Source organism: Tyto alba, unplaced genomic scaffold (genome assembly GCF_018691265.1).
Source record: "Tyto alba isolate M040663 unplaced genomic scaffold, T.alba_DEE_v4.0 Super-Scaffold_1000006, whole genome shotgun sequence".
NCBI lineage: Eukaryota > Metazoa > Chordata > Aves > Strigiformes > Tytonidae > Tyto > Tyto alba.
The window spans coordinates 3,267,854-3,294,138 of record NW_024881272.1 but is presented as its reverse complement, the minus strand read 5'-3'; the positions used below and the strand labels follow the sequence as shown (position 1 = coordinate 3,294,138).

Here is a 26,285-nt window from a genome sequence, read left to right as displayed (position 1 = left end):
TGAGTTTAAGGCTTGCCTTACAACAACTCTGGAAAGCAGTTTTGATGTTTAAGAGGGTGAGAGATGTTTTCTGTCCTATAAACCAGCCAGCAGAAACTCTAGCTCAGGGCATTGTTAAATCAATTTGAGCTGGGAGGGGCTGGCACTACGAGAGGAAGAGGTAAGGACAGTCATTTTTAGGAATCTTGTTTTTGAAATGTAAAGATGTGTGGTTTTGTGCCTTCTAAATATTTTGGTTGGCTTTATATATACGGACACATATATTATATATATCTATCTACACATGCATGTACACCTTTGCATGTCCAAGGGAAGGGAGTAGAGGAGAACACGAGCACATATTCAGAGATGCCTGAAAATACATGGCACGAGCTGCGGTGTTGCAGCCTGCGCCGTGGAGTGTGGTACTCTCTAGCACAGCTTCTGCTCAGTTGCTCATTCATAACTTGTACTAGATTTGCCTAGTTTACCGTGCGGAGTTGGGAAGAAAAAAATTGCCTCTCTGAACCAAGTGTAGAGGTGTCTAGGGGAGCTGAAGAGTGCTGAGGCTTTTACCTCTAGCAAGCAGTACTTCTTATGAGACATCTAATGAACTTTCATAAGGTGTCTAAGGAAAAAAAAAAAAAAAGTTGATCTAGAGTTTTGTTCCAGAGGTTTTTTTTTAGGCTAAAAAGCCAGTGCAAAATACTCCTTGAAAACAGGAAATTCAGTTAACTCTTACTGTGAGAGAAGTGAAAGCGTATGGACTGGGTGTGTGGTAACAACAGAAGGTGATCCAAAGGGGAGGAACATACTGTCTTCGGTCTAGGGAAATGGGAGTAAAGGTGTAGGAGTCAGGATTGTTTTTCATCTCTTCTTGCTCTGTGATTTCTCTTTGAGCCTCCTCGTACAAAATATGATGCCTATTTACAGGGAAAACATCTATTGGCAGGGCAACTCATGGAATGGGAAGCTTAGCATTGAGTTGAAGACTTAATGAAGGGATGTTAGCAAGGAGCTGTCTGGTAGCATAAGCTGACTGTGTTACTGTTGAAGAATACAAATTCTTCCCTCTTAAGGAATACATCTGAATGTGCATATGGAGTCGCTTGTGCTAATCATGAAAAATTAATCTTGGTAAGCGAGATACCCGGGTCTGTAGAAATAGGGAAACAGGACCTGCAGCTCATGAGTCTACTAATAGTGCACAGCAACTAGGCACTTATAGCTTTTTCATCACAAATTATGTAAGAGGCATAATATGCAAGGATGGTCGTGCATATTATTTTGCCACATCCTGACAGCTCTTCCAAGTGTTTACCACTGACTAAAACATGCTATGAAATGGTGCTATGCCTTCAAGAGGGTTTTTCAGAAATTGTGAGAGCTACTGAATTACAGTGTACCAGGGTGCAGCCAGCTGCCAGTAAGACCAGTTCCCTGTCCATGTGTATAAAAACAAAGCGTGAGTGAGGATGGTTGCGAGATACTCAATTTTTTTTTTTTTTGGTGATCAGGATTGTATTTGTTGTATCTCATCTTGCCATTCAAATCAATACAAATTAATCTTTTTGTTGGTTTGATTTAGTGTGTATTTTTTTAATTCAGTATGCAGAACTCCCTATAGTAAATAATGAAATGGAAAGAAATAAAATGTTGTGGTGCTGATGTACCTTTATGTGTTTTTTTCTGTCACATTTTCACAGTGTTTTCTGAATCTCAATGATACGTTGTCATTGAGCTGTCTACAGTAAAGCCTCGGTCACAGTTGCATATTATTCCTTCTAATCTGTGTTACCTTGTGCTTGTCAAGATAAGTTTATTCCACTTTCAGGCAGCTTAACTGTCTGGCTTTTTACTGGCCCTTTGGCACTCTGCAGTTTTCTCTAGTCTTGATTAATTTGCACAGTTTAGTGCCACCCATCGTGTATAGCTCTTCTCTGGCCACTCTTTGGAGATGTGTGTTAGCCCATCTCTCTATTTAACAAAAAATGCTGATGTGGGATTTTGGTTTGCGTTTTTGTTTGTTTGTTTGTTTGGGGTTTTTTTGTGTTGTGGTTTTTTTTTTTTTTTTTTTTTTTTTTTTTTTTTTTTTTTTTTCCCCAGTATTGAAGTTTCTTACTGCATGATTGGAGAAGAATTAATGAGGACTAAAGGAAGGCAGGCAGGCTGTAGGCCCACTCAGCTCTCCTGAGTTAGGCTCTTGGTCTGGAGTGTTCCTGGAGGAGTTGTTGCCTTGTACTGACATTCAGGGTCAGGGAAGCCTTTTGAGGGTAAATGTGCCCTTGTGAGGATCCCTCCTCTTCTTCTTTGCTCCCCCCACTCCCCATCCCCTTTTCTTCTTCTTTTCTGCCCAGCAGATACCAGGTGACTTTATAAGGTTCCTTCCGAGCCACTTGCCAGGGTTCTACAGTGAAGTCCCTCCAAGATGCTGTCACTGGCTTTTGAATATTCAAGTAACAGTGACATTTTTTTTATCCAAGAAAACTGAGCACATTGACTTCTGTAACTTTTTTATTTAACCTGTTTGTCTAGTTGTTTTCAAACACTATCATTAATTCTGAATTCAAACAACTTGTAAGGCTGATTGATCTATAATTTTCAAAATCATTCCAGAGCATTTCCCACTCTCCTCTCTAGCCAGCTTGGACAGAATAGGGAATATTTTTCCGTGCTAAATTTTGAGTAAGTCAAACATTTGGTGTTCTTGCAAACTGGGAAGTAAGAAATGTCATGGGCATGCTCCATACCTCCAACACTGTCTTTAATATACTCATCATCTATCAGCTGTGCTGCGAGTGAGAAGTGATCAGGGCAATGTATTTATTTTAGGTCTTCAGTCTGATTTGCTGAAATAAACAGAATTTGTTCCCGCTGAAAGTGAGGTTCCTGCCTGCAATCTGCTGGCCTGTTTTGGAGCCCCTTGTTTTGATTCCCAGATGTGCCATCCCATGTCATTGGTATTCTGCGAGGGTGCATGGCTGCTCTCAGGGAGTGAAATCCTCGGGGCTTGGTAGGGAGATCACCAGCCTGGGCTGGCTTTTCACTTGCAAACCATCGAGGAAAGCTGAGCGGCATGGTGAAAATACAAAAGCATTAGATTTTATCGTGTAAAAACTGGATTACCTGCTCCCCTCCTTCTGAAAAGGTCTGCTGTGCTCAGAAATACTGGTCCTGGTTGTTGTACACAAATAAGAGATTTGTTAATGTCCTCCTCTGAGTCTGTACTTGCATAAAATCAGATCCTTTTTTTTTTTTTTTTTCTAGTAAGATACTTAAGCAGCCTTAAATTAAGATTAATGTTCCATTACATTTTTATCAGTTACATTATAGACTGAAACACACTGGTCACATGCAGATTTATCTGCTGTATCAAATAATAGCAAAACCCAGTATTTTTATTATTTTTTTTTTTTTTTTTAAACCAGATGTCTACAAAAACACTTATTTGCATGTTGTAACTCCATTTTACTGAGTCTGCCTTTGGGGATCCACACATACTGGGAAAGTGGGTTGCCCAGAGTGAAGACATGAAGCCATTGGTAAGCCCAGCTTTAAACCCTGGGCTATGTGAGCGTCCACATCATTCCTCCTGTCACATTTTAGCTTAACTTTATCATTTGTCCTTTGAGTTCAGAGGCTTGTATAAGATCTTTTTATTGCCTAGAAAGAGAGGAGAAACCAAGCTGATAGGGTTACAGCTTCCATTCCAGCTGGTACCGTCTGTGCATGACGGCCGGCAACGCCTGAGGAATTGCTGTTCCTGGTTTTTCATCTTGGCTGTACTTAGTTTGATCTCTGGTGATTGCTCAGAAACTCACTTTTTGGGATGCTTGGGGAGAGTTGTTGGCATCTGGATAATGAAATCCAAGTGGCCGCTTTGCCATCAATATATAGAGCCTGAAGGTGATCAAGGCTTCTTTCCCCAGGTTTTTTTGCTGCTTTATTTCTTCACTGAGTTCTGTTGATACCTGTTATTTTTGCCCTGCATCTGCAGCTGGCACAGGCTGACTTTGCTCCTATGACTTTTGTAGGGTTATGTGATTCACATTAGCTGAGCACCTTGTAGAAAACAAAGTTTCTATGTTTAATTCATTCACCCTTACACTTTTAATTTCTTTCACCCACCTGGGCTGTCAGAATAAGAGAGTTGCTAAGCAACTTCTTCCCTTTTTCCTTTATTGCCATGGCATTTCTCTCCCCCTGTGTTTTTGGGGACTTCAGAGGGTCTCTTCCATCCCAGCAAGCAGTCGATAATTCCCATAATCTCACTGCAAGGAGGTAGGATAGTGTTGGTAACGCAGAGGTGATTTCACCCAATTCCTTACTGAAATTGCTTCTTGCACTGCTTGGTTTCCTTGTGAGCTTGTACGGGAGGTTTCAAACCAAGCTTTCCTCGCTCTAGCTGCAGTTAAAGCACTTTTGCTCTCTGCACCACAGCTCTGTGGGGACTCGGTGTGTTGAAAAACCTCTTTCCAGGGTGACGATGGCAGTGGCATAAATAGGGAAGCCTCGGGTTTTATCGCACAGCAAAATAACGTGATGAGGGAGTGTTACGTTATGGCAAGCTGTTTATCAGGAAGGAAAGTGAAATGATTTCCAAGCGGAATGTCCTGATTTTTTTTATTTTTGGTTTTAAGCTTTACAGCATATTTGATAATCTCTTTAAGGGAAGGGGAAAAAAAAAAAAAAAAAAAAAAAACCAAACAGAAAAAGGAAAACATGGCTATTTTTAGTTTTTATTTCAATATATTTTAAAACAGATGACGGTCACTAAAAGGATTCTCCATGTGGGTGCTGGTACTTTATCACACTGCTGTAGGAGAAGGTGCAGCCTTGAAGGCCTTTGCAGGCAGAACGTCTCTTCTCTCCACGTCATTCTGCACAAAGCCTTGATGAACCAGAAATACCGTCTCTGTCCTTGCTCTTTTTAGCTTCAAGCTTTTGCGTTGATGTTCTGGATTTAGTCTTTGGAATCTCGAAGATCTGAACTTCACCTTGATGAAGTACGGTTTATTTATGAGCACTGACATATGTATTAAATGATTTACTATAGATGACAAAACCATGGCTATTCGTCATGTAATTTTTGAATTTTAAAAATGCGATTGAAGAGAAACAAGGTGAAGAGAGAAGAATCCTGTTATTAGCTTCTGGGCTTGAAGCTTTTCCGCTGTGTCTATCCTAATGACGCTTTTTGCAGTGGGATGTAGGCACCTTTAAATAGTCTGTTTAAAATATAATTGGTAAGTGCTCAGCTACAGTATCGTAATTCAGTTGCGCAGAATTTGCATAGAGCATGGGGATGGAAAAATACAGTAATACTGACTGAGGGATTTATGGTGTTTTGGTGCATATCGCTCTGGAAGCTGATTTCCATGAGACTGTGTTTATCAGTTGTCTGGCAATGTATGATTTACAGGTGCTATAAATGACGCCAGCATTTACAGTTGTGTTGTTTTGAGTTAAATGCTGTTCTAGGGAACTGGACTTGGTTATATGGTTTTTCTTAAAATAATATTGAACCAACTTCCAATTACAGGCTCCTTGCTCAGCCGTGACCATCCACATTCATGGGCTTGGGAGGGAAGTGCACAATCACGGCACTGGTTTATACTTGAGGCCATCTAGCTGCACTGTCTAAAAGATAGTTTTGTGTTGTGCAATAACCTTGTTTAGGGGGAAAAAAAAAAAAAAAAAAACAAAACGAAAAGAGATTTTGTTGTGTATTTTTTTTAGCACTGCAGAAGGAGAAGCCAAGATTAGAGAACTGGATGGGATTTGTGTGTGATTTTTAAAAATTTTCTTGGTGCTGCCTTACTTTAGGAAACAAACAAAACCAAAAAAAAAACAAAAAAACAAACAAAACACCAAAAAAACAACCCATTTTTTTTTAAAAAAAGAAACACATTAAAAAATGTGCAGTGGTTTTTGAGGGAGGAATGTGGCAGACCAGACCCAGTTGGGCTGTATGTCTATGACCAAGTCTCCTGCAAAGGGCTAAGCAACTGTGGTCTGCTTGCCAAGCTTTCCTGGGATTTGAGGAAACTGTGGGTAAGCTTTCTGTCTGTCCCACCAGCTGAAGGATTTTTTCATAGTTGTCTAAATCCAGTTTTTGCATTTCAGGTTGGTGGCAGGCTTACTGTCAGCTCTGCACCCCAGCAAGATTGCTTCTTTTGAGTGCTTCTGCCTTGCTTTGATCTGATAGGCATGGTTTTGTGTCTTTTAAGCTTCTGGTAAACACTAATTTTGAATGTTAGCTTTTGGAGAAGTACTACAACTTGCAATAGCTTAACTCCTCTATTTTCCCTTTTATTTTTTTCTTTTTTTCTTCTTAATTAATATAAAAGTCAGTGTCGTTTGAATTTAGTCTCAGTATTGCTTTCCTAACATAATAAAAGCATATCCAAGAGGGCCTGCCTGCTGTTAGAGTTCATAAACTTACTTCTTTTTCTAATTTTAAAAAGAAATCCTTCTCATACTTGAAGCAAAAAGGGGGAGAGGAAGGCTATAAAGATGTTGCAGAATTTACTCTCAGGAAAGCAGCTGCTATTTTCATGTGCAAAAAGCTAAATGTGGGAGTAAAGGGGCCAATCAGCTTAACATTGTACAGCTGTTGGTTGGCTGCCTTTTAACTTCAGATGCAGCTGCGTTGAAGTTTCACTGTCGCAGGGGACGGTGGACCTCGGCCGGTGAAAGGGTCCTGCTGGACCTGGCCCGGCCGGGGATGGTGAGCCTGCAGAGCTGGGGATGGAGGCGATTCAACTCAACAGGTTATTGCAGTTAGTCCTTGCTGGATGTGAAGAGGGAAATAACAACAAACTCCAGAAGGAGCGAAGGTAGAAATGAAGTTTAACCCAATACTGTGTTGCTTCTCAAAGTCATAAACGTGCCAGGGCTAAAAGCTTTGAGACAAGTCCTTAAGGAAGGTGATACAGCCGTATGACCTCCTTGTAGAGAGGTTATCAAGAAACCCCAAATGATGCTATGCTGCTGAGTATAAGCACTGATGAAATATGATGGTTTTAATGTAGTTTCTGCACAACTATCAGCAGTAGGTCAAATTATTTTGAGTTTGAAGGCTGCTGAGGTGGATTTAGCAGTTCTTTGTGGCTATGTGGGTTGTATGAAGAGGTACTTGTTGTTCCTTCTCCCCTTATGCTAGTGACAGTATATACTAAGGCCCTGATGGTCTTAGTGCAGCGGGCATTGAGCTGGAAAATGGAGCAATATTTGAGCATTTGAATAATAAAATCGTTGTAAGGAGAGTTTATTGTGGGCAGAAGGAAAAGGAGACAAAATAGCTCCTTGAGGGCCAGCTTAATTCGTCCCCATGAGAAAGGAGACTTACGCTTGGAGCGTAGCAGAAGAAATTAGAAAATACTTTTGAATCAGGATTGTGCAGTGAGTGAAATTTCCACATGTCTGTGGATGTTGCCTAGCCCAGTGTGGACCAGTGGAGAGGTAGCCTGGGTGCTGCATTTGCATCCTCAGAGCTATTACCTGCTCAACCCCTCCTCAAAGCCAGCCAAATAGCTTTATACTCATGTCCTTCTTGCTTTTCCAAGTCTTCTCAATCTTTTGTAAACCATATTTCTGTTTTCTTCAGGGGACCTATATTATTTTAGTCCTCTCTTGCAAATTGAACAGTGTTGCATTATCTTTTCCCATCAGTTTTCTCTTCCTGGGTGAGCATCTGCAGAGCTCTAGTGGTTTTGGATGTCTGCGCTGGCATATTTTGGCATGGGTTATCCACTAAGAGTTATAAACCTGTAGCTGTTTGTATTGTTCTGGCAGCACAATTCTTAACTCCTATTACACTTCAATTCCTTCTGATTGTATTCAATGGTATTTGGAATCTTTTTATTTATGACACATTTCTCCTCTGCTCCTACAGTTGAGCAGAATGTATTTTTTTCCCCCTGCTCTGTATAGGTTTTTCTGCTTGCTTTGACTCCTGTGAGGCTGTAATGTTTTCAGCTGTTTTTTTTCCCCCCTTCTATTCACATATGGGTTTGGCAGAAAAATCACAGTGAGAGCTCAGCTGTGTGGCCAAGCAACTGTGAGGGGGCGTGGGAGAACACTTCATTTGCCATTTTCTTTCAGGATTATTTCCTCCAGCTTGTTCGTGCTCAGTCATACACCTTTCACAACTGCAGGACCTCAAGCCATCAATTCATCTCCCTGACTTTAGAAACTTCACGGTCCTGCAGCTAGACTAATATGTGACCTCCTGCTCCTCCCTAGGTGAGTTATGTTCCATGTGCTGTGTGGAGCGAGTTGGGAGCAGTACTCAAAATATTTTTGGATGGTTCCCAGTTCTCGAGTCAGTTCCAGTTTCAGGTTTTGATGGTGAACAGCACTGATTAGTTTATAATCTTCACTGTTCCTCAAGAAACGTGAAGGCACATGCACGCTTTGTGAAGACAACTGAATGTTATTTAATGCCTTCTGCAATCACAAAGTCCGTGCTGTGCATGTGGGAGCTGCTGGCATGGCGTTTGCACGCATGGGTGCTGCACTAAATATCTGCTGACCTGGAGAGTCGCCACTCTTGATCTGCAAAAGTGGTTTCAAACCAGCCTTGGATGAACTGGGTGAATCCAAATGTACCCATCCTGCATAGGTGCATTTTGGGACAGCAGCTGGGTCAGTCACTCTGCAGTTGATTGAATCAAGACTTAAGAGAGGTTTGGATTCAGCCACTGGTGAAGAGGAGTCAGGGCACAGACCGACGTGATCATGATGTCCTGGGTAGAGTGGCAGAAGTTCTGCTCATTCTACTGGGAGCAAGTGTCCCTTAACGAGGGGACAGCACAAGCAGCTGGCAGCAGTAACCTCTGCAGATGGGGACCATGGGTCGGAGCCCTTCTCAGCTGGCTGACCTCTGTGTTGGAGTAGATCAGGAATGCTCTGACAGTGGAGCAGTGCAGGTCAGGCCTGGGGATGATGGTATCCAGCTGATGCACGGCAGTGAGCAACTGGTGGGTAACAGCACCCAACCCCGACAGACCTTTCCAAAAGGATACTGTGTCCTTGACCTAACTGCCCTTCCCTTCGGGTTTGTAGGGGTTTTGCTGGCCTGGGATTCATGGGCAAGGTGTAAATGTTCTCAGGGTGGTTCTTAAACCCCTCTCTGTACCAAAAATTTCTTAATAATTATTATTCTGCATGTTGTTTGGTTTAAATAAATTCAGGTGGTATCCAGAAACAATTTATACCATGAAATAGAAAGTTGTGCTTGATGTGTTTTCCCTTAAAATTTCTAATTTGAAAGATTTAATTTATTTTATACACAATTGATTTTGAACACAGGTTTTTTGACTTCAAATAGATCCCTAGACTGTGACTCAAAGCACAGGTATATGGGATGCCAAATAGGAGCCAGCTGCCAATACACCAAAAACTTTACAAGGTCACTTTGGGGGGAATGTAACCTTAGACCAAAGTACAGGGGAAGGATGCTGACAGCCTGAATAAGGTGTAGCTAATTTAAAGAAGACAGAATGTTGTTTCTATGTTTTTAATCTTGATGAGATATGTTGCTCCCTTGACTGCTTCTTGTTGTAACAGAGGGAAGTTAGGCACCCCATCAGCATCATCAGTGGGAGGAGAGATCTGCAGCATTCCCTGTTCCTGTGCTGTTGATCCAGCTCTGGGCTTGCTGGTTGTGTTTGAGTTGTAACTGTGTTGATGTGAACTGAAAATATTTCAACTGGTTTTGACTAGTCTACTACTCATTTATATCATAGGTTCGAACATGGTTCAGATCTTATTATTTGAATATCCAGGCTTGGTTATATACATATCCTTTCACATCTCACCATTGAAAGGAAAAGTCTCCATTACTTAATCTATTAGAGTTAATGGAGTTTAGTTTAAAAAAAAAAAAAAAAAAAAAAAGGGGGGAAAAAGTCCCTATCCAAAGCTGTGGTTTAAGTAAACTCCTAAATCTGTGTTGAGGGAAACATTTTTTGTAAGTGCCGAGCCTCCAGCGGGGATGCCCAGAATCACCCGTGCCGGAGCTCTGGATGAGATGTGATCAAAGCAGGGGATGGATCACAGCAGGTTTTGCCAGAGCGGTGACACACTGCTTTTCCTCCCCATAGCCCAGCTCCTCTCACCTGTGTTTTTTCAGCTGCCTGTTCTTGGCTAGAGGTTTCTGAAGCTCTCCTGCTCCTGAGCACAGCCTGCCTTCTCAGCTGTCCTCCCATTTAGGGTTTCCAGGGGAGAACCTGCGCCATAGGGTATGATATCAGATAGGATATTGCATAGGGCTCTTGAATCAAACCATACCATACTGTGACCTTCAGCACCAAAAATCCTGTTTCCTCCTCCTCGATCCTGAGGAGTAGCCCTGCTAAGCAGGAGGGAGAGGTCGCCTGTGTAATTTTGGGGCCGCAGGTTGCAGTGTGCATCCCTTCCATTCCTACTTGTGCCATTTCACAGGACTATGGTTAGGAAGTGTCCTGACTGCATGAAAAAAAATCCCCTGTAGAAATGTTGAACCCTATGTAATTGTTCAGAAAAGCTAAGAGTGAAATGAGCTGCTTTGTTAGCTTTTATCATTAATTTTAACTGATGATTTTTAGCTAGATTGTACCTGTCATTTCAGCCATAGAGGAGTCAGCCATGCATGGGAATGAGTGCCTGTGCTGGCATTACTCCGTGCTGGCCTGGATGAGCTACCTTCTGTGGTTTTGAGCAGCATCTCTGCATTTATTCCATTGTTTCAGTGTTATCGGGTTAGTGAAGAAAGATTTCTTCTTTCTCTAGCTTGTCTCCAAAAAAAGGAGGCTCCTTTAATTGCTTCCTGCTTTAATTGCACAGAAACAACAGAGGTGCATATGGCAAATGTTTCCTTGCTGACATGTTAGCAGCAGGTCCCCGGCATCTCACCCACTTGGCTTCTGCACAGCTGAGTTGTTTTGTTTTAATTTCAACCTAAGTGGCACACGAAGTGGCTCCTGCCACAGCTCTTTGGATGACAAATGCTTCGGAAGCGACATGGGGGTGGTGGTGGGGGGCAGATTGTGGGCTATGTATTGCTGCAGAGACATCTAGCAGCCCCCCCTCCAGCTTGCAGCTGCTCCCCTCTTCCTCTGTGGTGATGAATTTGGCCAAACCTGCTGCTTGGCCAAGCTTACTGGGGAGCAAGGAAAGATCTCCAGGTGAAAGCTGGAAGCGCACAGCGTAATTGTAGGGCATATGTTTGAGGCAGGCTAGAGGAACTAAAAGTAGTTTCCCAGGGTGAGGTGGGATAATCCTATGCTGTGTGTTTGGAGGTGATAGTTGGGGGAAATAGGTTAGTTGTTGCTGTGTTTGCAGTTGTCATTCACTGATGCAGATGGAGATGGGGGGAGATGATGAGGTCTGTCATCTCATTTGCGCACATTCTAAAGGATTTTCTAGGGAACACCAAGTCAACAGACTGGGGGTCTTTTTATTGTAGAGCTGTTAGGATAGATCAGTGAGTCTAAAGGGGAATGAGACCCTGAAAATATGCAATTACAGGTAATTGTATTGGGAATCCTTGCGCTTAAAAAAAAAAAAAAAACCAACACACGAGTCCACAGGAAATATTTTTTTCATGTTGAAACAAGACTGTGTAGAAGTATCAAAGTTGCTATTATCCATTAATAGCAAGATTTGTTTGACGTACTTGAGAGGGTGCTTTAATGTTGACGGACATTTGCCCTGCTTATTTGGAAAGACTTCACGTAACCTGTGTATTGCTGTGCACCCCGGGTATTCAGTGCTTTCGCCCAATATCTCTTGTCTCATTGATTGGTTAACATGCTGAGACATTTCCAAATCTCAGTGCCTAGGAGATCCTGCATTTTCCATAGCGCCCAAAACAAACCTCAGAGGTCACCTGGTTGCTTCTGGGTTGTCCAAGTCAGATCATCAATTTTTACCTAGCTTTGTGTTGTTTTTGCCGTAGGTGTGCTGATTATTTGTGGGTTTGGGGTAGAGCTGAAATACATGTGGGGATTAAATGGACTTGGTCCATAGGGAACTAAATCATCAGCCCCCTTCCCTCAGTGCCAGCATTTCAGCTTGTGCAGGCCAGTCTTGTTCCAATACACCCTGCCCCAGTCATCCTCCCTGGGATGGAGCGGTTTCGCTGCCTCCTCACTCCAGCAGCAGGTGGTAGGTCGGCCGTGCTCCTCTTCCTCCCTCCTGACCAGCAGAGCCGGGAGGCACAGCACCGATGCTTTTGGTGTGCTTTCAGTCTTAGGTCTCAAAGGAGTTTTGCTGTAATGGGGGATGCTGCACCCCGGCGTCGGAGAGGAAGAATTCATCACTGCTCTTTCAGAATCACTTTGCACTGCCACCACCGCCTTGGGTGCGTGGCACTGAGGTTGGATGGGCTGAAGAGCAGGGATGGAGACTCCTGCGTGCACCCCGGCTCTCGGGGAGTCTACAGGGTCCTTTTCTGGAAGAGTGTAGCTGTGCCAGATTTGTGCTAAGATGATGCAAAAGGTGCTTTTACTGAGTTTTGAAAGACGCTACTCATCACTACATGGAGTGGAGAAGTGTCATCTCGCATAGCTGGAGGCATCTAGAAGACCCATCTCTGTGTGATTATTTCATGATGGCTCATGAGAAAGACTAAGTCGTTTGGGAAGACAGACAAGTGTGGAGGAACAAAGAATAAAGATTAGACCTCCAGGTCTAAAGGTCCAAGTCTCCAAGTCTAATACCACCAGTGTGTGGTATTAGATACTTGATGCCTTTACTGTTGAAGTAAAGAAGTATCTGCTTTGCATTTTTAGGAGAGACTTGTTGAGCCACTGCTTTTTAGGGAGAGGCAATCCTAAAAAGAGTTCAGCTCCAAGCCAAAGTCAGTGTTTACATCTGGAGGCACATTCCCCGTCACTGGTAGGAGGAGAGCAGGAGGAATTTAGGAGGATGAAGCTGATTTTTCACAGTGTGGTAATTGTTTCTCAGGATTTTCCTCCAGAGCAGTTTTGTCGATGGTGCAGCTATAGCTGCTACATAATTATGTTTTAGTCTCATTCTAAATGATAAGGTTGATTGGCTAGCTGTAATGGTTGTATCTTTAAATTATTTTTAGTATGGCAGAGCAAGGGAGTGAGTTTTCGAAAGGGAGATGATGATCAGACCCATACGTAGACGTGTACAAAACATTGTATAAATCACTGATTCTGTACCTCAGGGCCTTTTACTGTCTCTTGCTCAGTAAACCATATCTTGCTCTGGAACTATGAAGGCAGAAATAAAATTAAATAGGAGAGCTTATTGTTGGGTTTTTTTATACTTTAGAGATACTTGGGCACCCTACCCATTACGGTAAGTGCTGGAGATTATGCTTAGATATACAGGAAGGTCATGTACTAAGGAAAATTGAACGTGGCTCTTCTGTAGTCCTGTGTAGTATCTCCCATCACACCAGTGTGCCTGGCTGGGCTGTGATCACTGGCACTACATTTCCAAATTCACTTTGGAAATAAACAACCTTTCTTCCATGAAATTTGAGTTATGGGAAGTGACCTCAAGCCACCTCAAGTCAGTGGAAAAGGTCTTGTTGCCATTAATCTGGTCCCTTATGCTGGTTTCTGTTGGGTTTTCCATCATCTAGCACTGACTGTGACCCAAAAGGGAAGTACTGGGCGATGGGCTGAGGTGCTATAGAGACCCGCCATCTCTGAAGCTGGCGTTTGATAGCAAACACACATCTGAACATTTTGTGTGTGTTGTGGAAATCTCTACTGCAATTCTGTAATGTCCTTGTAACAGCTATAGCAATCGCTTATGTAGATGCAGGAAATATGTAAGGTATTCTCAGCTTATTGTCTTGTAATCTTATTTTTAATGAAAAGTGCTTGTTTTTCTCTGCAAAGGGGAAATACATAGGATAAATGTCCCAATTCTTTGAAAATTTTGCCTGAGTATCACCACCTACAATGGTAAAGAGAAGCTCTGGCACCTCTACTGGTTTGAAAGAGGCTGTGCAGGTGAAATATGTTGCATGAGAATTTTGCTTTCTCACCAAAAACATACCATCTCTAGTGCGTTTTTCCACTGTGTGCGAGGAAAAAAACCTTGGCAGTGCTTGCCAGCCCATAGTCTTGTAAAATAAAATAGGAAAAAAAAATAATAATTAGGTGCTAGAACTGCATTCTGTAACGGCGGTGGTGATCTTCCTATGTCTACTCCTGAAGTATTTGCAGTTTAAAAAAAAAAAAAAAAAAACAAACCAAAAGTTAGAATAAAATGTAATCACTTTTCTTTGGAAACGGCAAAAATGGTAGGTCCTGTGACTGACACATCTTGCTTCTGGGTTGCTGGGCTTTTCACACTGGTGTTACTTTAACTTCGCCCCTTGTGAATGAAGAGGAAGACTGCAGTGCGATTCCCCTTCCCTTCCTCATTTGTATTTTACTGTGTGATGTGTGAAATATCTTCCCAGGCACTCCCTGGTGGAATTTCTCCTTATTGAGGCTGAGTGAGGAGAACATGCTCCCTAAAAGTATTGTGTTGCTGTTGAGAGCTATTCTATTTGAAAATCACTTGTTGCTTTAATAAATCAAAAACAGCATATTGGGTCAGTAGAAATGCTGATTGCAAACAAAAGAAAAGAAAATAAGGGGCTAATTTTGCTGATAAAAAACGTAAGATAAGCCTCAGCCAGGGCAAAGTCTCTCCTGTAATAGAACGAATCTGATGATATGAATCAGTAGCATTAATTCAAACCAGGCCTTCCCTGCTGGGAAAAACTAGGTAGACAAGCTTCTGTTTGTTTTGTGTTTTTTTTTTTTTTTGTTTGTTTTGTTTTGTTTTTTTCCTGTTGGGTCTCTTTAGCTGTCAGATTGCAGTATTCTTGTTTGCTCTTTGAAAAGTGAGTACTTCAAATATGATTTCTGCTGAGCACGGCTTCCCAAGAGAGGCTACATGCAAATGGAAGTTCCACCATCCGACTGGGTGACTGGGCTGGTTTAGTTTGTCGATGGTATTTTTAGCGCAGCTTGAGTAAGATGCTATAAAACCATGGTGCACTTTCTCTATGTTTCCTTGTGCGTTATTGATTTTATAGCACTGCACTCATTCTTCTCCCTTTCAGCGAGATTACTGCTGCATTCGCCCAGCTGGCTGGAACAGCCTGTTTCCAATAGGATGCTGAAATGTGGCAATAAACACAGAAATTTTGCATCATGGACACAAACAATTCAAAGAAGGGGAGAAAATGCTTAATTTCACGGCTATTAGTATCCACAGATGGAGGGGAGGGTGTTCTGCCTGTGGGTTCAAAGGAACAGAGCGTCACCACTCTGACTTTTCTTTTTCCCTTTCTGCCACTGCAAGGTATTACTCCAGAGTGTTTGCAGCTCTCATTCTGGTGTAGCCTTGCCCTGTTTGTTTAGCAAGTCAGTGGGTTAATTTTCAATATAATTATGCAATGCACCATCAATGCTGGTTTGAATAATTTGAAGAAGGAGAAGTAGAGCTTATGACTTTTTTCCAATCCTTTTTTTTTTTTTTTTTTTTTCTCCTCACCCCTTAGGCCATTGGTGCACTTCAAAGGCAAAAGTTCTGTCTTTTTGGCTCAAAAAATGCCTTTTGGCAGTCAAAAAACCCCCCCTCAAATGCCATCTTTTCTGGCAGAGGTGGTGGAGGGTAGCTGAGGGAGAGGGATATCACAGTAGGGGGGCTCTCAGGTGCTAACTTCCAGTGACCCTTATGGAGGGCAAATTCAGGAGCCATTGCTGCTTTCTTCTTTCAGGGAGAAAAAAATTAAATGAAAATTAAACAGGACTATTTCTTATAGGAAATAAGTGTAACTAGTAGCAGTAAGTTAAATCCTTGGGTTCTGCCTGGACTAGGTTGTATTATAGGAAAAAACAGTGTGGTTTTGCTTCGTAGCTTAGGGTTTTTCCATGGTTGCACGAAGCTCATTGCTTTGATCTCTTGGGCTTTGTGAAATTTTAACCTGATTTCCTGTGTGGTCAACACAGAAGGAAACTTTTAGATGCATCTGCAGCTTAAAGAAGATGGAAAGTTTGGTTATCTCGATGCAATAAAGATTAAGACAAATACACCTGTAGTAATAGAAGTATTAACATACATTTGATGTAAAACACTAGAGGTCCTCCATTTGCTGTTAGGTTTTTGGTTTTCAGTTGTGGAGTCAAAGTGTGTTTTGTCAAGGATGCAGTCTTGGACGTGACCATCAGAAATAAGAGGTGAGGAGATGAGTGGTTTAATGAGGAGCTGAAAGAGCTGGTAAAAGAAAAGTCACAACACAGACATGCCTCAAGCCCCCTTTCCTCACCCACCCCCACCCCCACCCCCTCCCCCAGAAAAAAAAAAGGCAATTGCTTAAGGTTTCCAACAGCAATTTCTATTCTAAGAATTGAGCTCCCCTTGTTTTAGCTCTGAAGAAACTTCGGGTATGAAGTACAGCATCTGAGAGTGTCTATAGTCTCCTCTTGACCTGCACATAAGATGTTAAACTTAAATCTGCTGCCTTTAATTTGGGGATGGTATAGACACTTTTGATCTGCCTGAGAGATTTTTCTCACTAGCGTTTTGCAGATTGGAGCTTGTAAATTGCCTCTCAAATCTTGATAATTAATGATGGTGGGTGGTGAACATGAACTGCAAATGGTTTGAGGTTTTCTTATTCTTTTTATTTTTGGCCTCTAAAAATATGTATGCCCCCCAAATGCTCAGGAAGACAAAAGGGAAAATTATATTTGTGGAAAAGTGGGGGAGGAGGCGGAACGGATGCGTTATTCTGCTGCCATTTGAAGTACTGCATTTCATATCCTCAAAACCCTCTGCAGGCATCCCACTGAATGAGGACCAGCACCTCATTTCCGAGCGATACCCAAACCTCGTCACTGTGGGCTTCGGTACTCGGGCAAGAGAGGTTTACCCTAGGCTGGGAGCACTGTAAGGCTGGAGAGCATCATGCTGTCGTGTGTCTCAGATTTCATCTCGTGTAAAATTAATGCTGCTTTTCTCTCGCTCTTTTTTTTGTTTGTTTGTTTGTTTGAACTCCTCTGCTAATTCTGGGTTATGTTAGCTATCCATGTCGCAGTGTTGTCTGTCTCACTGCACTATGTTAACAGTCCCAGAAATGTGCCTAGAAATGTGTGTTAGACTTATCTTGGAGGTCATTTTGGAGTAACTTTCTCAGCTCAATTTATGGGCACCAGGAGAAATTGCCTCCATAATCCAAGTATTAGTTGTGTAGTTTTTTCAGACACTGATGTGATTTACTGTTCATTAATGTAAAAGGTAAAACTTCCAGTTCTTCTATTACCATTTGTTTCCTTTAATCACAGTGTGCCTTTGAACGTGACCATATTTTTAGTGAGGTTGGCGTGTGCTGCCAAGATGCTGCAGGAGAGATTTGACTGTGGATAATTTTTTTTCTTCCCTCCCCCAAAGAGCTTTATCCTTGTGCATTCACAGTCTGCATCTCTTTGCTCCCGATTGCTTCTACAGCTTGCCAGTCCTGGGTGACAGGACCATCACCCTCCTGGGTACTAATCAACAATTAAATATTTTGAAATTTGTTTTGCTGCATGTTGTCTGTGTATAAGGCTTTGCAAAAAATCCCCTCCCCCAAACCCAACCCACTGCTATGTTATGAAATACATTTGGTTTTTATTACGAAGCAGCTGTTTCCCTTTTGTAAACGGTCCCTGCTGAGAGACAGAAAGAGGAAAAATAGTTGAATAAGGCAACAGCATTATTCATCCAACAGGTAATTCTGCGAGTGCAGGTGGGCTGTTCTGTGACAGAGACGCTGGCTTTACAGTGTGCAGTGATTTCCCCCACATACAGCCTGTTAGCAGTCCTGCCTACACACCCCCTTGTCTTTTCTGGGGTTACGTCGGGTCTCCCCTTGTTCTTTGCCCCATAGCTGGCCACATCCTTTTCCCTGGGGTAATATAACTGGTTATATTTTAAATCAGAAATCAAAGTTACTGTTTTCAGTCTCTGCTTACCTGGAGGCTCCTGCTTTTATCTGAAATTTGAAACAGGGACTCTGTGGCAAAAGACTTGATCGTATTTACCCCCCTCATTTGTCTCAGCTGGTCTATTAAAAGCTACTGTCTTTAAGTAAATTTGCATCCTCCAAGAAAATCAGTCCAGACTTAATTTCCAATCCGGTTAGCAGTTACCCTTCCCAGTCTGCTATTTCCACCCCCCATCTCCCACACCTCTGTGTGTCTTGACCTACCTGCTGAGCAAGCACAGTGTGGCTGATGCTTGAAATCCTTATGGATCCTCGTTTCCCACCCCGACAGTGAGACGAAGACCCGTTACCCTAATGCAGGCTGTCACGCTTTTTGGGAACACTTGAAGATAAATTGTCAGCTGCGACCCTCACTGCGTTGCAAAAACATAAGACGAACTAATATAGTTTACATAAAATGAGTATCGGCATTTACAACGCGTGGCAGTTAATTAGGATGGCCTGCTCGGGGTATTGACTTCTTGGATGTGCACAGAGGGATCTTGAGAGCAATTTGTTTCTTAGGAGGGCTATAGCTTTGTCTATACATCTGACAAGCAGATGTATTAAAACGGTGTGAAGAATAGCTCCAGTGATTGCTTGAGGAAGCAGAAAGCTTCCCTTGCTTAATACTGACTTCTACTGCAAAACCTAGGTTTTCTTATAAAAAAATAATAAAAATGTATGTAACCATATAGGGTTAAAAAAATAGCTTGAAGGGGATCTGCTCGTCCCCTTCCATGAACAGCAGGAATGCCTGGTTTAAAATTGTGCATCTTCGGGTGAGTAGCTAGCTGTGGGTAAGGAGAAGGATGAGGTAATAAATTTATGTTCAAGTGTGCACGTATAGGAGGAAGGGAAAAAGGAGAAAGCATGTTGGGGAATATACTGAAGATAAAGAAAAATGCACATACAGGTGTGACTGGGAGGATTAGCTGATTAGAACAGGGATTGAGCCTATATAAGTTATACATTTTTAGTGAGAGACCCTCGTTAAGTGGAAAAAAACACTTCTCTGTGCAGAGCAAGGTGGAAGGCAGAAGCTGGTCTGTGAATAGCCGGGGGAGGTGGATGTGCCTCCAGGGTCCTTCCCCTTGCATGGGAGAAGCCGCTCATCAGGGAAGCTGCTGGCTGCAGTAGCAGAAGCAGAATTGCTCTTGGCCCAGCTGGCCACATCCTTGTTTCTGTGACTTTGAGGATGGGCAGGGAAATCCCTCCCAGGGCGGCCGCAGAGCCCTACTAGACCACGTCGTGATGTGGCACGGTGCTGCCTTGGCACAGGCAGGAGTGCTGTTCATGCTGGGCACATGGGGAAATAAAACTCAAAAAAATTTTCTTTGGGGTTATACATTTCTGGAGGGATAGATACTGCTATATCCTAGGTAAGAGCCCCTGTCTGATATTGTAGATAAAATTCTTGTTGGCATGGAATAAAATGAGCCACATCCTTTTAAGTAAATACCCAGAAATAGTGAGTTAAGAAACTGTGTGTATGGTCTTAGGCTATAGCTAAACTAAACAACTTGGTAAAAAGGGTGGTTCTTGTTTTCCTCTAGCTCTTCTCTTCCACAAGGTTTGACTGGTGGAAAGGTAAGCTAGGTTGTTCACCCCTCTTTGAAGTTGATTTTGTTGGAGTGTGGAGCCATTTAGTCATTAAACAGTTAATGTTTTTAAATTGTTGTGGGTTTGGCTTTTTTTTTTTTGCTTTTTTTTTTTTTTTTAAATATAAAATATTGCAGCTATAAATTAGCTTTTTCTTCCCCCTTTTGTTTTATGTGACATCTGGATTGTTTGGGGAATATTTTTCCATCTTAAGATGGGAATAGTTGCCTTTTGGAGCAGTGGAGGTTTAATGGATCCAGTAAAGTAATGAACACAGAAAAAAAGATAATACAGCTGGCTATACTCTTTCACATCTATTAACATAAGATCTTTAATTGATTTAGAAGGGGGTATTTTGTCTGAACATTTGCAATTAGCAGCTCTTAATCACTAAAACACTTTGTAAGAGATCTGGCTTGATGGGTAGATTGGTAAAAGGAACAGAGGGAGCAGATATTGCCAGTTTCTTATCTTCTTTCAACAAAAAAATAAAAATGTGTTCTGTGGGAATAGCTGGGTGGGTGGGAAACATCTGTGAGCGTGTTGCTTTCTTCAAGCCACAGATGAAAGCGCAGGGCTGGAAGAGACTTGGAGTTCAACTACTCTGCTCCTGTCCCAAGGCGGGATTGATCTACCTATGTCATACTCTACCTATATCAGATGCTTATTGAATATGGTTTTAAACACCTAAGGTGACTGAGATAGCCTGTGCTCTTGTATTCCTCTTCACAAACCCCATTATTTGTTTTCTTGAAGCTCTATATTTAGAGGTTACCTTTTGTCAATACATGTAGTTAAATACTTTTCTCTCTTTTGCTGTCTTTAGGTAAAAGTGACTTGACAGCCACGTGGGAAGGTGGATTATTTTTAAAACAATGAGCGTGCGTCTCTAGACATGATTTGTAGTTCGGTCCAGCTGGAGCTGTCTGAATGAAGCTATGGGCTGTGCCTCCGCCAAGCATGTTTCTACTGTTCAAAACGAAGAGGAAACTCAGAAGGGGAAAAACTATCAGAACGGAGATGTGTTTGGTGGTAAGTGTTGCAGGATTTCGTCTTTCTCCAACATCATGAATGTTCTGGAAGGTATATTTGGGAGACATAACCTTTCACAAAATAGAAAGGAAAATGCACATTAAAATAGTTCATTATGATAGTGCAGTTGGCCACTCAAAGGGACAGTACTATGACAGCTAAAATAAAGGTCAGGGTGAAATCCTTAGTGGAAAATTAACATTCTAAGTGATGTACAGTACTGCACTGTCTTTAACTCCACGCATCCTGGAACAGTTCAAAGACATATTGCACAACCCCCTCGTATATGTGTCTCATATATTTGTCATTAGATACCAAAATTGTTGACTATTTTCCTAGAAATAAAAATCTATTCAGTAAGAAAAATAATTCCTCATTACCACTGTCCTGTAAAGCAATAAAACCTTAGTTCTGAAATCCTGTGGCAAACAGGGTTTTAAGGGGTAATGAAACTAGAAATAAACTTCTGTGAGGGAATCGGTGGTACTGGGAAGCTCTGCAGGTGGGATGAAAACATTTGTTTCACTGTTTGGGAAGACTGGTCTGTGATCCAGGTCTTGTCACAGACACTTGTGCACCAGGAAAGGTAAACTGATATGAGATAAAATGCATGATCAGCTTCATGATTTTTTTCCCCCAGATTCTGTTAGTATATGTTAAGTGGTTTTTTTAGATAATTGTCTAAATCATAATTCAGTTTTTAAAATATTAGGAGTTATCTGGAAGACTGTTCAGAAATTAAATTTATCTGCTCAGATACCTATCTAAAAGTTAAGTCTGCTGTGAATAAGCTAACTTGGTACTGTTATTCTTAAAATAGGTGCATTGCTACTGAGTATGCCAAACTTCTCTTCGCTGGTGGTTTTTATAGCAGTTGTTTGTGTAGAAGTGGGAATGACGCACCTAGCAGCAAAAAAATATCGCCCTTTCATTTCAAAAGCAATGATATTTCGCTTTTTCAACCTTTCTGGGGGCTAGCTTGTCCCCCACAGTGGATCTCATAGTGAGAACACCTAGAGGCGTAAGCTGAAGAGAAAGTAGTTGTTCAGCAAACTTCAGGCCTAAATAATGGGTTATTTTCCTGTGTGTACTCCTTCACTAACCAGAGAGATGCTGGGTTTGGAATTGTGAGTCAGTATGTTGCTGTTATTTAAAACACGCTTTAAGTGCTGTCACAAATAAAAAGCTCTATTAGTTTCTCAGAGGAATTTGAGTTTATATTTTAGCTAATATTTAGTGAGGGAGCAATTTTTGCCAATATATCTCTCAGCTGTTTTTTTGTTTTGTTTTGTTTTACTGCATGCTGTGGGCCAAAGATCGTAACTTTAATGACGAGAAACCTAAAGTAACTTCTGGAGGCAAAAGAATCAAGAAGACTGAAGGGCTTTTAAGGGGCTCCCACTTTATAGAGCTGGACCGGTGTCAACAGTATCATTTAGCTAATCTGGGATCATTTGAGGGCTGTTCATCGTTCCCTATCAATTTCAGACCTATCAATTCAGAAACCTATCAATTTCAGGAACGCTACCTGCTGTTAACCATTTTTTGGCACACACTTTAGGTATGCAGTTTGTCGTTGCTAAAGATCCAGTTCAATGACTGATCCTTTTTTAGCAAAGAGTTGGAGTCTGTGACTTAAGCGGTTTGTTGAATGGTAACCAGAATGAATACAAAAGCCATGTTTTTCCCTTGCTTCTGAGGGACAACCTCCAGATCAGGACTTGGGTGTATGAGAAAGGTGAGCTGGAGTGTACCTGGGTTTTGGGATTTACAGATGATCAACAAGATGCCTAGGTGTCCAGAAGCAGGAAGCTGCATCCTTCATGTGTACAGCGCTGTGCATAGTTTCTGAATACAATTTTTAAATATAAAAAAGAGAGGCAAGAAAATTACACCCTAACATTATATATATTGTCCTTCTTAATAGTCTTCTGGATTTGCCAAATGCCTAGAGCTCTTTCATAGCAGACTAAATACTGTTCCTGCTCCCCCTTCTTCCATATTGGAAATTGTAGTGGCAATTGCATTGTTATGAGTTAGATCTGAAAGCTCAGAGTATTTTGCCCACTTCATTTTCTATTAAACTTTCATGCTGTTAGTCCCAAATTAACTCCATGTAACATATTCTGCAGAGTTATTCCCTAAATTGTCAAGGAGGAAGGCAGTGCCATATCAGAGGGCTGTCATCATCAGCTCCCTGCAAGGAGAGTGTAGTTGTGCTAGATTTGAACAAACAATCTCAGCTAGGATGACAAATCTTGGCAGAATAAGTTTCCAGAGATACAGGAGAATCCACAGAGTCAACAAAGGTTAAAAAGCACTGCAGCACTTCCATCGTGCATTTGCCTGTCCAGTTCCAGGTGCCAAGAACTGCTGAATGTTTCCTTCCTTATTTCTGGGAAGGAACAGAGGAGTCTCATCCAGCCAGTGGCTGAGAGCAAAGTGTCTCTGCAGCCTGTAAGGATCAGAAATTAACTGCAGAGTGACTAGGCAGAGTAAGACGGAGGTGAGTGGCAGGGAAATCAGGTGGTTCATGAAGAACAAGAAGGTAGTGGGAAGGGAATTAGAGGCAATCAGTAAGAGGTTTGGGGGAAGAAGGAAGCAAAGTAAAAGAAACAGAGATGACAAGTGGGGTTGGAAGGTGGTTGACGTAGTGATAGCATTGCTAACATCCTGAGGATATTAATATCCATAAATGATGTTCATAGGTGATGAACACTTGCAGTGTTCGCATCTGGGGGCTAATCTGATATAAAGCGCCTATATAAAACTAGCAGGTAGGAGCTTCATAGTTGTAGTAGCCTGGATTGCCTCAGATGTTTCACAAGTGGAAGAAATCCTGAAGGGCTTGTAACAGCAATGACAGAACTAAAGGGAAATACCTCAGTGCTGGTGTTGCCTTCGCTGGGCAGCTGGTGTGATCTCGAAGTCATGGCGTACACTATATTGCCCCTCGCTGTTTGGCTAACACCTGAGATGAAAATGGTACTCTTGTTTCTTCCTTGAACATCATCCCCAGACAGGTTGCCAGGACTGTACTTTCCATCTTGCTTTTGCATTAAATTAGGTCATTTTGAGTGAGGAGAGGTATGAAATTACTTTTATTAGGTTCTAGCCAGTTTTGCTCTTACCTGTGCCTTAGGCTGCTGGGGGTTTTTGCCACTTAGGGATTTTTGTAGTGCGTGGTTGTAAGCATTAGCCACATAGCTGAAAAACCTTCGCTTTCCCACATACCACTCTCTTTTTCCACAAATAAGTGCACTGGCAGCAAGGCAGTCGTTCATGTGATTTTTCTGTGAGCTCTGCCTTTGGTGCCTAAGAGCTTTCCCACTTTGCTCCGCTGCTATAGCTGCAGCTCCACAAGTAGCGAGTGGAGCTACTAAGGAGTGAACTAGATGGTCATCAATACCATTGCACTTGTTTTCCAGCTGGGCAATAAGAACTGTCAGTGCCAGCCTACAGTGATATAAACCCTGTGGCTACTCTTATACCGTCTCTGCCAGCGAGGTTGAATAATGGTGGAAGTTTCAGAGGGCAGAGAAGGAGAGGGGTTAATCACAGCCTGGGGTTATAAGGTTCACTCTTGTAAGTGATGGGAAGGACATGTAACTGTAAGGAGTGTGTTTGCTGGGGGAAGGAGAGACCACCTGTCTGGTTGTTGTTAAACATGGGCTCTTGCTATGAAAGAGGCTTGCTGTACATGTAGTGGGGGCCGGGAAATAGTTGTCTGAACCGAGGTGGTCTCGGAACTGAATAAACAGTGGTGTCTCCAAGCTTCTCATTTGGGGTAAGCTCACAGTACAGGACTTGATGAGTAGAGGAAGGATGGAAAGGACCTAAATAATTCCTGTACATTTTGCTCTGTGTCTTGGTTAACCATTCTCTGTTCATGTTGCAGAAGTTGCCAGAACAGCATCATTATCGCATTGTCAACTTTGATGAACACACTTCTAGCCCTTCAGCACTTTTCCCTCTGTCTTTCAGAGGAGAAGCAGGCAAAGAAGCCATGCAAGAGTTACAAGTGCCAGCATGGCTGCAGCTTTTCCCTCTGCCTTTTTGTTGTCACTCAACTTGCATGCCACAAGCCTTATACTTGTTTTGTAGTTCTCCCTCCAAGCCCTCAGAAGGTGGCCCGTCTAGAAGACCGTCTCCAAAACTTTCTTCAGGGATTCTGATGTTTGTCTAAGGGTTTATCCACCCTTCTTTAGAGTAAAAGGAGATAATTTCCAGGTATACAGTGTTTGGATTTTTTTCTTCTAACCAGTAGTGTTTGCTCAGCTACAGATGTCACTTTGAATCCAGAGACTATCTTCTGAACAGCTCAGAGTGGTGCAGTTCTGCTTCTGTTCTTCCTCAGAGCCTCTAGATGCTTTTTCCTTCTTTCCCTGGTGAGGTTGGTTGAAGCCCAGTCTATTGACTACTCGAGAGATCATTGCTTCTGTGAGGGCTGTTTTTTTTTTTTTTACTACTTTTAAAAATCACTGCAGGTTAAGACTGTGCTCCAGTGCCTTATTTTCTCCTCAGCTTTTAACTTTTTTTTCAGTTGAGCAGACACATTGAGCCAGGTGTTCACTGTAAATTTGAAACTCTAGTGCTTAAAACTGAGAAACCCACCATGAAACCCATGAATTCTGTAAGAACAAATTCTGGTTAACTGAAAACAAAGCATAAAAATTTCCGTCTTATCCCAAACTGTAGAAGGCATGCTGCATTTTGCTGTAATATATATTTAAATAATTGAGTTAGCAGGCCTATCAAAGGAGATGTTCTAGAGAAGATTGAATATAATATGATTATTATGTCTTGTTGGTCTCTAATGACTTTAAAATCCCTCTAATAAGGATAATAATAATAAATCTTCATTTATTCATCATTCCACTTCAAAGCTGATTTCCAGGGCAATACGTAAGAACTATAATAATGTAAATACCAATGAAGAACAAAATGCCATGATAGAGCTGTGAGAGTTGTTGATTTCAGCATGTTTTAATAATATCATGTCTCTTGTACATTAATTTTATTTGCGCCTTTTAAAAAAATCATGGGATGTTCATTTGAGGGGGGGAGGTTACTGACCTATTGTTTTGTGTAAGAAAATAACTGGTAATGTGATTTCTTGTGGAAAAAACCCAATTTTAGGATCTGTTTATTAATCTGAGAGGCTAATCCAGATGTTTGTATGGAGCTCTTGGGTGCTTTGCAAAAGTGAGAGTAAACATGGCAGGTAAGAATCTTCTGGCAAATTGGGAATATCCATGCTGCAATTGACAGATAGGATTTCTGTTATTAACAGCAGCTCCAAACAGTCTAAATAAAGCTGAATGCAAAGCACAGTAGTTTATAAACCAATTTACCTGAGGACAGCTGGGAGAATGCAAGAAAAGGAAACCTTTATCATTGAGGTGTTGTAACGAGACTGAAAAATTGATCGATGCACATAGTATCTGACTGACTATACTACAGCTTGTGAAGTATCTTCACAGCTTTTCTGGTTTGTGTTACAGACCCACCCTTGTTTTAGAGATGGACAGCATGGAGATGTGTGAGGGACCTGATGTCAGATCACTTGCAGACATGCATGTCCTTATCTCTGCTCTTCCTCACTTGTTACTTTCAACAGTTTTCTCCTTTGTTGATGTTTCTTCCCAAATCTTTTTAAAATGCCATAGCTCAAAAG

The 26,285-nt window shown here is 41.8% G+C and overlaps 1 protein-coding gene across 7 annotated transcripts in view; it reads left to right on the top strand.

Moving 5' to 3' along the window:
* Positions 1–26,285, top strand: part of CUNH1orf21 (chromosome unknown C1orf21 homolog) — a 132,752-nt gene that overhangs the window by 30,373 nt on the left and 76,094 nt on the right. For all 7 annotated transcript variants that reach the window (XR_006166997.1, XM_042807646.1, XM_042807654.1 and 4 more), the window contains one exon: positions 20,403–20,608. Coding sequence is in view for 6 of the 7 variants with exons in the window: in XM_042807646.1 (XP_042663580.1) it covers positions 20,515–20,608 (94 nt within the window). In the remaining variant the exon portion in view is untranslated. The remainder of the gene's footprint in view (positions 1–20,402; positions 20,609–26,285) is intronic.